The sequence below is a fragment of the Myotis myotis genome, unplaced genomic scaffold (assembly GCF_014108235.1).
Source record: "Myotis myotis isolate mMyoMyo1 unplaced genomic scaffold, mMyoMyo1.p scaffold_m19_p_15, whole genome shotgun sequence".
Lineage (NCBI taxonomy): Eukaryota > Metazoa > Chordata > Mammalia > Chiroptera > Vespertilionidae > Myotis > Myotis myotis.
Window position 1 is genome coordinate 28,462,137 of NW_023416319.1, and position 17,158 is coordinate 28,479,294.

Consider the following 17,158-nt stretch of genomic DNA (forward strand, 5'->3'; position numbering starts at 1 on the left):
TCTTCTGGTCACACAAAGAATGAATGAATAAGTAATTAAAAGAATGAATCCACTCATGTATTCATGAATTCATTTCAAATTTCTCTAACACACAAGGTTATATTCTAGTTACTAACGAATAAGGTAGACTAGGTCCATGATCTCATGAAACTTAATTCTAACCTGGGGAAGATGACAGATATTGAAACAAAATGCTTTCAGCAAGTGCTAAGTGCTGGGATGGAAATAAAATGGGTTAAAGTAACAGAGAATAGCAGCAGTAAGGTTTGGGGATAGAGGCTTCTTTGCAGTGGTCAAGAAGACACCCTTGAGCTGAAACCTAAATGACATTAAGAAAAAGGCATGCAAAGAGTTAGAGAAAGAATGTTCCGGGGAGCGGTCAATGGCAAATGTAAGCTTGATGTATTCGAGGTCAGAGGAAGTACAGTGAGAGAAATCAGAGAGACTAGAGTAATGTGATCTGACTTATGTTTAGAACAGATGGATTACCCTGCCTGCTGTGCAATGACAGGAATGGTAGTAAAGAAACACAATTATAGAATTCCCAAGAGAGAGAAAGGTGATTGGAAACCAAGTAAAATAGAGAAGGGGTGATATATTTTAGATAATTGAAGTCAGGATTACAGAATTTTGTGTTGGATGAGGGGACGAAAACAGTGTAGAACAAAGGTCTGCAACCTGTTCCTGTAAAGGGCCAATACTAAATATCTCCAGCTTTGCAGGCCACACTGTCTCTGTTACAACTAGTCAATCTGCTGTTATATGTAAAAGGAGCCATGGACAATATAGAAAAGAATGAATGTAGCTCTTTTCTAATCAAACTTTATTTATAAAACCAGGCATGGGACAGATTTGGTTCATAGGCAGACGTTTGCTGACCCTGATCTAAAATAATGTCTTGAAAGAATTAGACAGGTGTTCTCTTACCATGGAGAGACCAGCAGATGCTGTGAGACCCCAGCTCTCACATTAGTGCCACAATAAAGGATACAGTGGAGAAAGTAGAGACCCTGGACCTGTTGGAGAGAAGCTTTCACTATCCAGGGATGCCCTTCCCCATCTCCCATTTCCCAGATCTCTCTCCCCTTTAGCTGAAGTAAACCAGCAGGTGCCCAGATTATCTTTGTTTTGACTTCCTTTACTATCTATCTATATATGGTAGAGCAGCCAAATTTAGGTGATGGATTTGACATATTCAATGCTTTTTATCTGTTATGATGCCAGGCACTCTATTTTGTATGTAAATGCACTTCTTCTAAATATTTTCTATTACAATTATGTTCATGTATTAAAATTTTTATTTGTAGCAATAAATTCTATAATACGCCATTTATTCTTTTAACTTTTCTCTAAAACTATATACAGAATTTAATGGATTTCTGTATTTCAAAAAAAAAAACCCACTAAATTAAATATAGGGTGATTAAATTCGTGGACTAAGGATACCTTTAGGTATTATAAAATTGATGGAATAGCTACTTCATTAAGCTCTTCAATAACCACTTATAGAAATTGCTAAAGTAATTACTTCATTAAGCTCTTTAATAAGTACTTATTGAGTGTATTCTGTGTGCAGACACTTCGCTAGCACTAGGGACACACGGTCAGGAACAAACAGACGTCCAAGAATTCATTGTCTAGTGAAGGAGACTGACCATAAACTACCAGTCCCAGACCTGTGCGATGAGTTCTCCGAAAAGGCAGCCACAAGGTGCCAGGCGGGATTCAGAAAGAGCCATGTAAGAGGGTGGGAGAGAGGTGAGTGGTCCAGGACAGTGCTTCTCCATGGACCTGTGCTCAGGGCCAGTTCTGTCCTATTTTAATGTCCATTCTGTCATAGACAGATGCTTTTATCAAATAAAATACAAATAGATTGCTAGGAACATAAGATTTAAAAGGGTATAAAAATAACTGCCTCCTTTCAGAAATATTAGATTGAACATACATAAAATTCTATGTCGATAAAAATATCAGAACAAACATAACACTGGATAAAAGGAATTACTGCAGTTGATTACATTGTCATCGGAAGTATGTGTGTAAACAATCCGAAAGAATGGCTTTTACGTGTATTTTGCAGTCACAACAAAACCAAAATTTACGAGTGAAATAACAATTCTCTGTGCTAACTGAAAAGGTGCGCTTTGAAAGAACAGTGCGTAGTCAATATTTACTCTTACTGTGCCAAATGTGCCTGTTTCTTGCTTGTTAACTTCTCTGACTTAGGTTGGATTGATGGAAATGCCACTTGCTGAGAATAATGTGAATCTAAACTGTTTTATGATTTGTTTAATACACAGAGTAGAGAAGCTGGACTCAAAGAAGAGCCTTGTAGGAAATGGAAAAAGTGATTTTTAAAATTATTTCAACACACTTAGGATATTCTTTTTTTTCCCCACCCAAAACAGAACAAGCAATGTTCTATTTTCATTAATCCCTCATTAAATTATAGCCAGTCCTATCAATTTATCCTGTAATGTTAAGGGTAAATGATCTTTCAATAAAAGAAATAGATTCTGGATTTCATACACTCTGGGTTACAATTAGCAAACTAATCTCCCATGCAGTTTGTAGCAAATGTTTTTTACCCCATGACTTTGACAATAACTAAACAGGTCTATATCTTGTTCAGAAATATGAATCCACCGAGCTTGACCTTGGATATCTCAGCAGTGTCAAATTGCTATAAAAGTTTCTAAACTTCTCTACTTAATCTCTTCACAGACCAGTAACAGTTTACCAGTCATACTTTGAGTAGCACAAACTACAAAATATTCCTGAATTCAATCATGGTTCGGTAAAGGTGAATCCTATATAATAATCCTATATAATAAAAAAGTAATATGCAAACTGACCTTCATGGCTGAACGACCCGGGTGACTGGTCACTATAACACACACTGACCACCAGGGGGCAGATGCTCAATGCAGGAGCTGCCCCCTGGTGGTCAGTGCACTCCCACAGGCGGAGTTCCTCTCAGCCACAGGCCAGGCTCATGGGGAGCGGGCCTAAGCTGGCAGGTGGACATCCTCCGAGGAGTCCCAGCCTGAGAGAGGGCACAGGCTGGGCTGAGGAACTCCCCCCTACCCTCCGCCGAGTGCATGAATTTTTGTGCACTAGGCCTCTAGTTATATATAAGAAACTTGCATATAACAACTTAAGATAGGCTATTTACAAATCAAAAATGGTTTTTTGGAGGGAATCTCAAAATACATCTTTTAAAACAGCATCTCTTTCATAATTCTTTGATAAGATGTAACATATTCTTAACAGTTATAGATTAAAAGTCAAAAACAGTAAAAAATAAAACCTTAAGCCAGAAGATATTGTAAGAGCTTCAGTAAAATTATTAGATAAACAAATAAACAATATTGAGACATTTAGCCCATCTTTATAGGGTGTTTTCACGTGCTCAGGCATGCCCTACACTGAATCTTTTTTCTTCATTTAACCATTAGGTTGGTTATTGTATAAGCACAAACATAGCCTAAAGTCAAATACACACTAAAACAGTATGGTTCCAACTTTGAAATAACATTGAAAAATGTCTAGAAGAATACATGCCAAAATATTAATGTTTAGCTCTGGGCTATGACATTACAAATAATCTTTTTATTCTTTGGAGTTTTTTTAGCGTCTTCAAAAATTTCAACATATTACCTTTGGGATCAGAAAAAAAAAGCGAAAATTAAAAAATAGACCATGTCATTGACTAACATAAGGTTTATCAACTCAACAAGGCTCTGCCTTAGAGAAGACTAACTATATAAACATATTAAACATAAAAATTTGCTTCATTTTACATGGATTTTTTCCTCAAAAATCACAGCAAATAAATAGGAAACATTTCTGAAATCAATTCTTAACTTTTGATTTCCTGGTCACTAGGCCAATTTGGATCATTATTTTAAAATGTCAATTCTTTTAAAGCATGTAATTATAATTAGAAAATGGTTTAAATTAAATGTGTGTTATTTGTAATCAATTTTCCCTAATGAATAGCCCCAATGATAGATATAGGATTATTGTTACAAAGGAAAGAGAGATAACCAAATGTCTAACACTTTGGTTGGTGTGTGTAATATTCTTTTGCAAATATAAACATGCTAGAGGCCTGGTGCACAAAATTCGTGCACGGGGTGGGGGGTGTCCCTCAGCCCAGCCTGCAACCTCTCCAATATGGGACCCCTCAGGGGATGCCCGACTGCCAGTTTAGGCCCAATCCCACAGGGACATGTGACAGTTGGACATCCCTCTCACAATCTGGAAACACTGGCTCCTAACCACTTGCCTGCCTGTCTGATTGCCCCTAAATGCTTCTGCCTGCCAGCCTGATTGCCCCCTAACTCCTCCCCTGCCATCCTGATTAATGCCTAACTGCTCCTCTGCTGGCCTGATCACCCCCAACTGCCCCCCCTGCCGGCCTGATTGCCCCCAACTGCCCTCCCCTACGTCGACCTGCCTCCTCTGCTGGGCCCCGCCTCCACTGTGATGGCCATCTTGTGACATGAGGGCGTGATGTGTGAGGACGTGACAACCACCTAGGCTATTATTAGTAAAGATGTGCAAGAATAAAGGAAACACTGATAAGAAAACCATTTGCTCATAAAAGTGTTATTCCTTTCTCTAAAATTACTATCGTATAATTTGAGTTGATGACAATCTTTGTATAGATGCTAGAGGCTTCCACCTGCTGTTCACCTCCTACCTTGTATTTTAATCCCTTGTTTTATCTCTAATATAAGGCTATACATTTCTTAAGGGTGTATCTTACTCTCTTTGCATAATCCACAGTAGCTTGAGCCATTCCTTATAGATAGTAGGCATTGCATAAATACATATTGTGGGTGGGTGGATAATTGACAGAACTTGGATGTTTGGTTTTACTGTACTTGGGGTTCCTATTCCTCTGAAGAAATATATATTTATTTGGTTCTTGATAATATGATCCATGAATAATTATTACTTTGCTAGTTATAAATAAAACAAACAAAAAATAAACATAAGCGCCTTTACCTGATTCCACAAAATGGATGAACAGATTTTTCTCGATTCAAAGTATCAAAATAATGAAGGATGCCTCTAAAATCTTGGACTTAGCTAAGTAGCAAGTGCCCCAACTAATTTTGGACACTTTCTCATTCCTTTTAGTAAATACATTTTAAGGAACTTAGCCAAGATTCAGGTTAGGAAATTCTAATGAGCTGTAATTTTATACAAATTAAGAAGGTTTTCTCAGGAGTTTAGGCGATGCTTGACAAATATTTTGCTTAGCACCATTGAAATATTTGCAATAGTTTTCTGGTTTAAGATTTTACTCTTAACTCATTTTGACTTAATTTTAACTGTTAAGAATAGATTACCACCCTAGTAGGCTTGGCTTAGTGCAGTGGTTCTCAACCTTCTGGCCCTTTAAATACAGTTCCTCATGTTGTGACCCAACCATAAAATTATTTTTGTTGCTACTTCATAACTGTAATGTTGCTACTGTTATGAATCGTAATGTAAATATCTGATATGCAGGATGGTCTTAGGCGACCCCTGTGAAAGGGTTGTTTGACCCCCAAAGGGGTCTCGACCCACAGGTTGAGAACCGCTGGTTAGTGGCTAGAACAGCGGCCTGCAGACTGAAGGGTCCCGGGTTTGATTCCGGGCAAGTGCACATGCCAGGGTTGAAGGCTCGATCCCCAATAGGGGGCATGAAGGCGGCGGCTGATCAATGATTCTCTCATCATTGATGTTTCTATCTAACCTCTCCCTCTCCCTTTCTCTCTGAAATCAATAAAAATATATTTTAAACAAAGAAAAAAATAGATTACCATCTTATTGAAGGATTTAATCAAGAAAAAAACTTAATTGTTGAGATTTTTCTCACACCCTGTTTTGAATTTGAAAAAGTTGCATTTTAAACATTTCCTTACAAGAATTCCTGAATAATATCGTGGAATAGAGGATAGGAAATCATGAGGACTAAATTGACTAATATAAGTTATTGAATACATACATAATATATAAATATAAAAAGTGCTTTATAAACTATAAAGTGAAATATCAATGCTGGTATTTTTTTTAGCAGCATGATAATGCTGGTCTCTGAAATTTGGACTGCCTATTTCATAAATAATACCCTGTTTCTCTCTAGATGAAGTCTCATCATATCACAACTGAAGAACAAAATTATACACTGTTAGTCATACCACCAAGTAATCAGCTCCCTTCAGAAGAATGTTTTGGCTTAATAATGAAAACATCAGTAAATGAAATTACTACCCACTGAGTTACTGTCACTCTAATGTTCTAAAACAGGCAAATTTCCTAGAATGAGAAACACAGCATTTTGAATGTTATTTCTTTTAACAAAATGGTTTTATTGATTTTAGAGAGGGAAGGAGAGGGGGAGAGAGAAACATCCATTGGTTGCTTCCTGCAAGCCCCCTACAGGGAATCAAGCCCACAACCGGGGCATATGCCTTGAATAGGAATTGAACTGGTGACCTCTTAGAGCAGGGTTGATGCTCAACCACCTGAGCCACACGGGCCAGGGCTAAATGTTAGTTCTTAAGAAAAAAAATTTATAAATAACGTTCTTGATGTGAAAGGATCATCATTTCTCCTGCCATTTTTTCCTCCCTCTCCTCCTTCCCGTCTCTCTTCTTCCCTCATTCCTTCCTCCCTCCTACCTTCTTTCTTTTCTACCCCTCCTTTGCAAGTATGTTTAAATTACCAGCATTAAACATAAAATAGATTTTCCATTTGCTCTTATACTGCCGTGTACTCAATGAATAATAATTTATCTACCTCATCAAAACATTCTGTCAAGACTTGTAAAAATTGGTTTTCACACCCAAAGAAAAGTAACAGGAAAGTGTCTCATACTTAGTGTGCCTGCAATAAGGTTTCCTTACACACTCTGTGTTAAAATCTTTTGCTCACTAATGTCTTCTTCATTTATTCTAAAATTATGTCTAGAGTATATGTAAAAGTGGCTATTTTATGGTACTAAAATATAACTCATTCATGAATTGTTAGTTTAAAAAATAATTTCATGATTTTCCTATAGTCTCCTATATTTGTTATAGTAACTGATATATAATATTTTTGTGTTTCTGCTCATTCAGTTGAAATTTTCAAATCATTTCATCATAATCCCTCTCCAAATAAAACATCAACAAGCCTTCTCCTTCAGTATTCAAGAAATGTCAGAGGACCTGAGTAAATATTTAAAAAGGCATCTGATACTTACAGGTAATAAGTTTCCAAATGTCTTTGATGAGGTCCACACAGATAGCAGGTGTTCCTACAGATATTAGTGAGAGGGAAAACCGAACCACTAATTAGTGCCTACTTGCACCAGGAGGGATGTGTTCTGTAATGTCATCAATTATGTTTAGCAAGATAAATTATTCAATGATCAGTGCAGGACACACGGAACTTCTTAATATAGCTTGAAAATCCTACATTTTCTTAAAACTCTTAGTTAAGTATGATGCTTGATCTCTTGTGAAGGAAGCTTAGAATTCATGATGCATTTGTTGCCTGTTTTGAAAAATATTATTTGGTCAGGATTGCTTTCTAAGTAAAGATCATTGATTCCTCGGGCCTCTGTCTGGTCATTTTCTTTGTGTATTAGAAATAATTAGTGTAGCCCTGGCCAGGTAGCTCAGTTGGTTGATTAGATTATCATCCTGATAGGCCAATATTTCAGCTTTGATTCTCTGCTCAGAGCACATATAAGAATTAACCGCTGAATGCATGGATAGATAAAACAATGGATGGATGGATCTCTCTCTCTCTCTCTCTCTCTCTCTCTCTCTCTCTCTCTCTCTCCCTCTCCTCTCCCCCATTTCCCCCATCTCTAAAATCAATAAATAAGAAGGTTTTTTTTTTAAAACATAGTGTATTTAGCCAGCATTAGTTACCCTGTCCCCCAGATGAGATCATCACTTAAGGGCCTGAAATAACAGCTACTCCCCCAACCACAAATCAGTCCTAAGCAGAGTGTCAGGTTCCTCTTTATAGGTTTTTTTAAAAAGTTTATGTGAAAGTGACTAAACAATATTTAAATTTAAATCAGCAAACATCCTACTATGTTTGAGAACCTGAGTATCCATATTTTGTTGTTTTAATACCACATACAAAGCCATTTGCATGCATTAGGATAATAGAGGTTTAAATCAAAATGCAATTTCTTTCAGCACTTTAAAACTCTCCACACGTACCTCAAATATTGTTAGAGATGTGATAGTTATCTTCAAGACAGTCAGGAATTAGGTGGGAGCTGTAGTATAGGTATCTATACTAATCAAGGCCTGTGTGGTCATCATGCATTCACACCGTGATGCCCTGACGCGGTAACAATCCATCACCAGGAGGCTGAATGTTCAGCGGGTGCACGGGGGAGGGCAGGGCTGTGTGTGAGGAAAAGTGCCCACAGGTGGGCGGAGACTTGACGCTGCATGTGCGGTGTGGAGGCAGGTCCTGGCGGCTCCATGTAGCGATGACAGGGGTCCCACGGCTCCACACGGCGACGCCGGGGGTCCTGCGGCTCCACACGGTGCAGAGGCGGGTCCCCCGGCTCCAGCCTACCTCTTTGGGGCAATCCATTGAGGAGCACCAGATGGGTGGGTGGGGCCTACCTTTTTGGGGAGATCGATGGTGGGGCTCCCACACTGTGAGAGAGCACAGGCCAGGCTGGGGAACCCCCCGCGCCCGCCCCCAAGTACACAAATTTTGTGCACCGGGCCTCTAGTAAGAGTATAAAAGAGAATGGCCACTCCTTCCCTATCAGTCTTTTGGCTGCATGACTTTAGGTCAGTTTCTTAACCTCTCATTCCTTAGTATCCTCATCTATAGAATGGGGATGATACTAAATCATAGGATATCTGTAACTACTGAAGTATTTGTTACTACATGTAAAGTGGGTAGAACAATACCAGCAATATAAGCACCATGTAAGGGAGGGCTCTGATGATTTTGTAAACACAGACTTGCCTTTTGTTTCTTCATTCATTATAGTTCAATGGTTTCCAAAATGTAGTGTGCATAAGAGTTACTGTATGTGTTACATGCAGTAATTTTCAAGAGTGATTCCTGTGTGTGTATTAATTTGTTCCAATTCTGTAATATTTTATAGATATATAAGAGACTTCAATATATAAAGTAGATCTGAACATAGAATATTGAATAGATAGGGTTTAAGCAGATATATTACTCTTCGCAGTTTATGCCAGTGATGGCGAACCTATGACATCATTTTTTTGGTTGATTTTTCTTTGTTAATTGGCATTTAAATATATAAAATAAATATCAAAAATATGTCTTTGTTTTACTATGGTTGCAAATATCAAAAAAATTTCTATATGTGACACAGCACCAGAGTTAAGTTAGGGTTTTTCAAAATGCTGACACGTCGAGCTCAAAAGGTTCGCCATCACTGGTTTATGCTAAAGTCAGTTCTTTACTTCTCCAGAGTGAGATGATTTTTCTGTAATTCTCTCCTGTTAGTTCTTATTTTGCCTTTGAAGATTATTTTACTATTTCACATAGAGTTAATGATTCTTATTTTTTTAGTTTGTTTCAGAATTGAAATGAATATATGTTCATGAGAATTAAAAGAATAGTGCCGGGAATACACTAGGCATTTAATAACTAATAGGTCTTATTATTTCATCATTGTAATTGACTTATTAACTTTGTGATATGTATCAGGGTGCCATAGACTTTATTTTACCCAATTCTTTGACTGTCGGCTTTGCCAGCTATGGTTCTCAGTGGTGGGAACTACAGAAATGAACATGACTGAAGAGGTCCCTGCTCCCACAGAGTTGATATCATTATCTGATATGTGTATTAATAATGTTTCTAGGTTAAGTGTTTTAATTTTCATTAGATCCTTTTAGAGTATTTTGATATATCATTGACTAGGTTGTCATTGTTACAGCTTCATAGAGGATTTATCCTTTTCACTATGTTTTGCCCCTAACAGCTCTTTCAAGCATTTGATTGGAGGATTGGAGGATGTTTCTAATAAAGCATATGAGGATGCAGAAGCTAAAGCAAAGTAAGTGACATTTTCCCCCCCTTTGGCCTTAATCTTGATTTTAAAAGTGATTTTGAGTAGAAATAAGATAAAATTTTGGTTGGACTTAACCAAGTCCATCACTCTGATGGGAAGAAGCTACGTAAGAAGAAAGAGAAGCAAACCATTAAAGGTAATTACTGCATAGTATTCTTACTTTTGTATGGAATATTATCTCAACAAAGAAAATGGTTAGTTTAAAATTCAACATAAAAAATTGAGTGTAAACACATTATTTCTCCCACTGAAAATACTTTCTGAATGAATGGTTGTTGTGTTCAATAGTTGTTTGTGGAATTGTATGAAAAATAATAAGGCTGGAAAATATTTTCCTGAGTGAATACATCATTGCTTTGCATTGAACTTGGGCGGCACTGTTTTCAGAATGTTATGAGGTAATACATATCCCATTAATTTTCATTTTTGTAAAACAAAATACAATTTTCTCTACTAGAATAATTTGCTTTAAGGCACAGATTTTTTTTTTTTTTACAAATATTTGAAGTAATTTTACATTGGCTTTTTCTGAAAAAATTGTAGGTTACTTTTTAAAAATTGTGATCTGTATAATCCTCCCCTCTATTCTGTGATGAAGTAATTTGAGTAAAAATAATTTTGTATTTGATATCATACAGGATACCTGAAAGATTAAATCAACAAAATTTATCAGTAAATAGATAGTTTAGGGGCAGAATTTGATTAGTTGGTTTTGTGATAACCTAAAACCAAAAGAAATAAAATATTTTTTGTCTTGATAATCTCTGAAGATGAAAAATTTGGTCTAGTTCTAAAAAAAGTCAAAGGTTGTTGTTGTTGTTTTTTATCCTAAAGTATTCTTTGATCTACTTCTCTTTCCCTATTAAACTTTAGAACTGTTCACTGATTAAAGTTTTTGCATAACTTAGATTTCCTCTACTCAGTGATGAGGCTGGCCACAGGCGTGGACTTGGTCAGTGACGGAAAGCGACTGTGAGCTAGTTGCATCCTCCTCAGTTTGCTCTTGGCTTTGCAAAGATAACTGTGTGCATCTCATGAATTCTGGGCATTTATGGATTCACCTTGACATGTTTCATCTAAAGATAATAAGAAAACAAACTCACTGAAATTCAGATTCAGGCAATTAGAAAGAGGGGTGGTGGCAGTTCTTTATGTTGCCAGAGAGTCAGACAGTATGTAAAAATCCGGCCCTGAACAAGGGCCGGAAGCCTCGGATCTGCTCCTGGCGCTCTGACTTCCAGCCAAGTTACCTTTGTCAGAACTTAACATCTCTCTCTTAATCTCATTGTCTTACTTTAAAATGGTATTTTTGTTATTTAAATGATGGTGACACGTAAAAATACTTTGTAAATTATAAATTGATATAAAAGTGGATGATATTGTCGGTACGAGTAATCATTAGAAACATAACCTAATGCATTGGATATATGGTTTGATTTACAGATAATATTGCATATCTATAATGTAAAATAATTATATCTGAAAGAATTTTCTAACATTATGTAGGCAAACTACTCTCACTCTGATAGCATGTCAAAAAATTAAACCCAGTCTGGAAAATATTCATAAATATAATTTTTATTAAACTATTATTATTTAGTTAAAATAAAGATTAATTATGATTAAACTTTTTGAACCAGTAAGTAGTTCAAAATTTTTGAACTACTATTTGACCATAAATTTGACAGAATTATAAAGTAGTCATTATATATTTATACTTGAATTTAAAAAGTAAGATCAGTTTGAATTTTTTTATTTAGTACTAAATCCAAATGACTGCATAATCCACATTTCTTAATATTTATAATTATTTAAAAATGAGAATTGTTTGATGAAAACAAATTAAAACCATTAATCCAAATTCTAGGGAGATTGATAATGTAACCTTTATTCCTCAAAATAGCCAAATAAATAAATACATACATAAGTACATAAACACAAACTAACATACATATTGATGGAGGTGTACTTATGCCTTTAACAGTATTAGCACTTTATAGCTTTCTAATAATTTATAGCTGAAGATTTCTGAAGTTGGTAGCATCTTTTTAATTAGATATCCTATCACTCAAGAGAGGTAAATTGTGAATTATTCCCCAGGGAAAGCTTTTTAGTTGAATTACAAGTTTAAACCTTTATATGGGTTAATAGTTTTGTCTCTCCGTGTTGGATTTTTTTCATCTTAAATTCAGTGAACCTTCACTTTGTATTTTAGGAACTTATAAGGTTTGCCAACATTGCAGTGATTAGGGCAAGGATGTAATTTCTTCCAAGTATCATTATAATTCTGTTAATACCACAACATTTTTATATAGATCACAAAACCTGTGCCACTTAGAACTTAACTGTTGCTTTGGCTCTACTGTGTAAGCTTTATTTTTTAAAGGTCCCCTTGCTTTTGCAAAATTCATTAAAGGTAAGATTAGTATTTCTTAAAATCCAAGTAAAATGATCATATTATTTATCCATGTGAAATTTTTGTTGGTAGTGTCTCACTAACATGCCTATCTGGGTAAAAAGAAAAAAAAAGTACTGACCATAAAGATCAATTCAGTTGAGACGTTTTGAAACTCAGTTGTGTGGAACAGTTATGCTATTAGCATAATCAGGTACCAGTGGCCTAATGAGTCCACAGAATAAAAGGTCATCCCTTTGAGAAAAACCACACCAAGCATTCAGCTCGAGTGGCTGGTCCAGGAAGCTGGGCTTGAGAGAACTATCCTGGGGAAATAGTTCTCAAAACTCCCCACTGTGGGATATGTGCTCCCAGCCTATCTCAAGAGATGCATTTTCTACAAAGGAAATTATTCTTGACAGAAACTTTGCCTTTATGGCATGTTTAAGCTTCTCATAATTGCTGCCAATAATCCACTAAGGGCTTCTCTTCCTAAATATGGAGTTGTAATCACAAAGACATTAGGAGAGACGACACCAGATCAAAGCTAAAGATCCTTAAACCTCATTTAGAGTAGAAGGTAGCATGTATGCTGAAAGATACACACTATTTCCCTCTGAGAATATGCACTCCTTTAATAAACATTTAGAAACTTATGATGGATTAAGCATTGTGCTTTACAATGTGCATACAGAATAGAAAACTATTTTCTAACACGGAGAAATTTGCAGTTTAGTAGAGAGAGTGATGTATAACTCAATGATTATGTTCACTGTTTAGTTCTAAGAATAAAATATACTTACTGTGATATATCACTATTTGGGTGGTGAGACCTTACTCCGCATCTATACCTTGTCTTCTAAAAAACATAACCATCTCGAAATATCAAGTAGAAAACATAAATGTTTTACTTCACTACAAGTATTTCTGATATATGAATACAGACTATTTCTTAAAAAATAAAATATGGTTTAATTATTGGGGCAACATCAGTTAGTAATATTATATGTTTTAGGTGTATAATTCTCTATATATCATCTGTATATTCTAGTGTGTGCCCACCATCCAAAGTCTAGTCTCCTTGTATCACCATGTATATGAAACCTTTTACCCTCTTCATCCTCTCCCCACCTTCTTCCCCTCTAGTAACCACTATACTGTTGTCTTTGTCTATAAGTTTGTTTGTTTGCCTGTGGCTTTCTGTTTTATATCTCACATATAGGTGAAATCATATGGTTCTTGTCGTTTCCATCTGACTTATTTTCCTTAACACGATACTTTCAAGATTCATCCATGTTGTCAGAAATGGTTGAGTAGTATTCTATTATATATATTTGTACCACTTCTTTATCCAATAATTCTTTGTCTGTCTTGCCTATTTTAGAACATGCTGCAATGAACATAGGGTACTTACATCTTTATGAATAAGTGTTTTCAAATATTGGGGGTAGATATACAGAAGATGGATTCAAGTTATACTATCATTGATGACTTAATGGCTAAATACTATACTCTGAAGTTGTAAGCAAAACAGCTCTTTCTCTGAATAAAAACATATCTACTGATATATATTTATTTGTCAACTTAGCTTGCTAATTATAATAGTTGATAATAAAAATATTTCATATAAAAATTGCTCTATAATAAGGTGATTTACATTTGTCACAGCTATATTCCCAGGTTATGGTTGTGCAGAGGGGGGAAAAGTCAGTGTATTGTTTATAATTATGTCTATTTTTATTAAAATGTTTATTTTCACTTTAATAGAAATAATATAGTAAGGTAGATAAAAATCACAGTCTAAGTACAACTATAAAAACTGTTATTATGTTTTACAATTATAGTGCCTTTATATTCTACTTTTTTCATTTTAACATCCATCATGTTATAAATATTTATAATGCTATTATATACACTTAATTGATGTCATTTTGGTAGCAATCTGAATGAACATATAGTATTTTAGACTGATTCAAGTTTAGCCTCATTGATGCAACTCACTGCTTTTGAAAATCTCAATCACTTCTTTAAAAAAAAAAGCAGCAAACAACAAAAAAACAGCTTCATATTGCTCCCATATAGAAGCACGTTGGAAATTATTTTATGTCAAACTTTCATAGAAAGTGGGTACAGCATATTGTGCCAATTGGGTCAGCTGCCCTAGGCTCTATCCTACTTCTCTGAAAGCTGAAGGAATCCATATGTGAGCCCTCTTGTTGGGCATCTCTGATAGCTACATGAATATCTATCTGTAAATGTATTTATTTGACCCAAATTGGTGATTCTTGATATTGTTTCCCAGGAAGAACTTTTTCTCATGGCAAAATCTATGTAAACCTCCAAATGGTATAGTCATGTTTGTAAATCTACACACCACTTGTTAAAAATTCAAATTACAGACTGCCTATAATTACTCTGCAGCACTTCATGCACCAACATTACCCATGTTCATTCACTTCATCATATGCATTCATTTATCTGACAAATATTCTCTGGATGCCTACAAAATACTACCTATAAAAGAGTGAATACAGTAGACATGACATTTGCCTTTATGGTGCATATGGCTCAGTGGAGAAGAGACACAAATTAATCTTTCTAGAAAGGCTTCCCTGAGGAAGTGACATTTTGACTAGATTTGAGCTGAACTTTAAAGAATTAGCTGGTACCAATTAGGCAGGAATTAGTTGGCATTAGCTGGGCAAGGACGTGCAGAGAGCATTTTAGACAGAGAAACTGTACGTGCAAAGCCCCCAGTAGAAACTATCATAAATTCAAGCAACCAAAGCACCAATAAGGCTAGGACCTAAAAATGTAAAAGGCAGAGATTAAATAAATGCTAAGAATTTAGGGTAATCACTTCAGGCTCTAAGCTAGCAAATGAATTGAATTGGTTTATATTATAAATGAGTATTCTTTCCTCCAGGATTGGAGGAGTGAAAAGTGAAAGCAGGAAGAACAACCCAAATATTTTCCAGGTAAAAGCTGATGGTAGACAGGACTAAAGAGGGCAGTGTGAGTAGAGAAAAGCATTTGAGACATAGTTGAGTGGCAAAGGCAGCAGGTATTATTAAGGAAATAGATATTGGTCATGAAGAGAGCAAGGTCAAGGGAGATGCAGAGACTTGGGGTTTGGAAATCAGAGGGAGCTGATGGCATTCACTGAGATTGACTGTATGGTTACCGGGTTTGGAGAGTGGTTTGGCCATGAATTGATTTTTTGCTCAGGTAAAATAAGAGGTGCCTTTGAGACATAGTTAGGCAGGTGTGGCGCTCAGAGGAGAAGTTGGTATTCATTTGAGAATAATGAGCATTTAGATGGTAGATGGTAGTTTAAAATGTTAATGGGTGCCCAGCTGGTGTGGCTCAGTGGTTGATTGTCAGCCTATGAACCAGGAAGTCATGATTCAAGTCCTAGTCAGGACACATGCCTGGGCTGCAGGCTTGATAACCAGTAGGGGCATGTAGAAGGCAGCCAATGGATGATTCTCTCTCATCATTGATCTCTCTCTCTCTCTCTCTCTCTCTCTCTCTCTCTCTCTCTCTCTCTCTCCCTCCCCCCCCCCGCTTCCACTCTGAAATCAATAAAAATATATTTTAAAAATAAATTAATTAAATGTTGATGAGATAGTAGAGAATGAGAGGAACATGGCACTGAAGATTGATTCTTGAGGAACTTTAGCATTTAAAAATCAGAGAAAGGGGGAGGATTTCACACACATTCTCTCTCTCTCTCTCTCTCTCTCTCTCTCTCTCTCTCTCACACACACACACACACACACACACACACACACACACACACGGAGAGGTGAGAGAAAAAGCAGTTGCATCACACAAGACAATCACTATGTTTCAAGAATGAGGGAGGAGAGAATAATATTGTATGTTGAGAGTTTTAGGGTGTTGGTTAACAAATGCCAATTGGATTTATCAAACCACTGCTTCATTTTCATTTTATGATGGAGTCATAGGAATTGAGTCCCCTAACATGGACTGAAAATGAATCAAAATTTAAAAGACAAAGTGTCAGTGAGCTTAAATCATAAGAAATTTAAATTAGTCAGATATGTGTAATGAAATATTATGAATCTTCAATATTGAGAGAGATGTGAACATGTTAAACTCAGAAGCAAAGGAGAGAGGGAAAGACAGAGTTTCAGCTGAGGCAAGTGGGTCTCAGGTCCCTTTAACATTTATGGATGAAGGCAGACCTCTTCAAAGGGCAAGTCAGACCAGTTCCATGGGTAAATTTACACCACTCTCCAATGTGATTTCTTTGTTTAGGGTTTCACTTTTCTAATATTCCTTGGGTTTTAAATATTGTCCTCTCTCTGAAGAACCTGTAAAAATCAAAAATTCTCCTAAGAGGAATTCATTTTTCCCCCTAACATAATATCATAAATTTGTACATAAACTCCTTTTCATCCAGAGATAACATGGGTTTCTCTCTGGGCACAAAGAGGTGGAGAGTCACTGAGGAAGGAGGCACAAATTGGCCAAAGACTTAAAGACCCAACCTGAAATCACCACTTTTGCTACCCTACTCTCCTCACTGTGCACCACCATATTCACTCATTCTCTGCTTTCTCCCCAAATAAAGAAGTTTCATGATATATTTTCATAATGCAGGAAGAAAAAATAAAATAAGCAAGAAATACAAAACTATGGTAGGGAGCCGGAAATAAGAC

At 36.2% G+C, this 17,158-nt stretch overlaps 1 protein-coding gene across 3 annotated transcripts in view; it reads left to right on the forward strand.

The window, feature by feature from the left end:
• Positions 1-17,158, forward strand: part of PRKG1 (protein kinase cGMP-dependent 1) — a 1,061,913-nt gene that overhangs the window by 948,596 nt on the left and 96,159 nt on the right. For all 3 annotated transcript variants that reach the window (XM_036336760.1, XM_036336758.1, XM_036336761.1), the window contains one exon: positions 9,986-10,060. In XM_036336760.1, the coding sequence (XP_036192653.1) occupies positions 9,986-10,060 (75 nt within the window). The remainder of the gene's footprint in view (positions 1-9,985; positions 10,061-17,158) is intronic.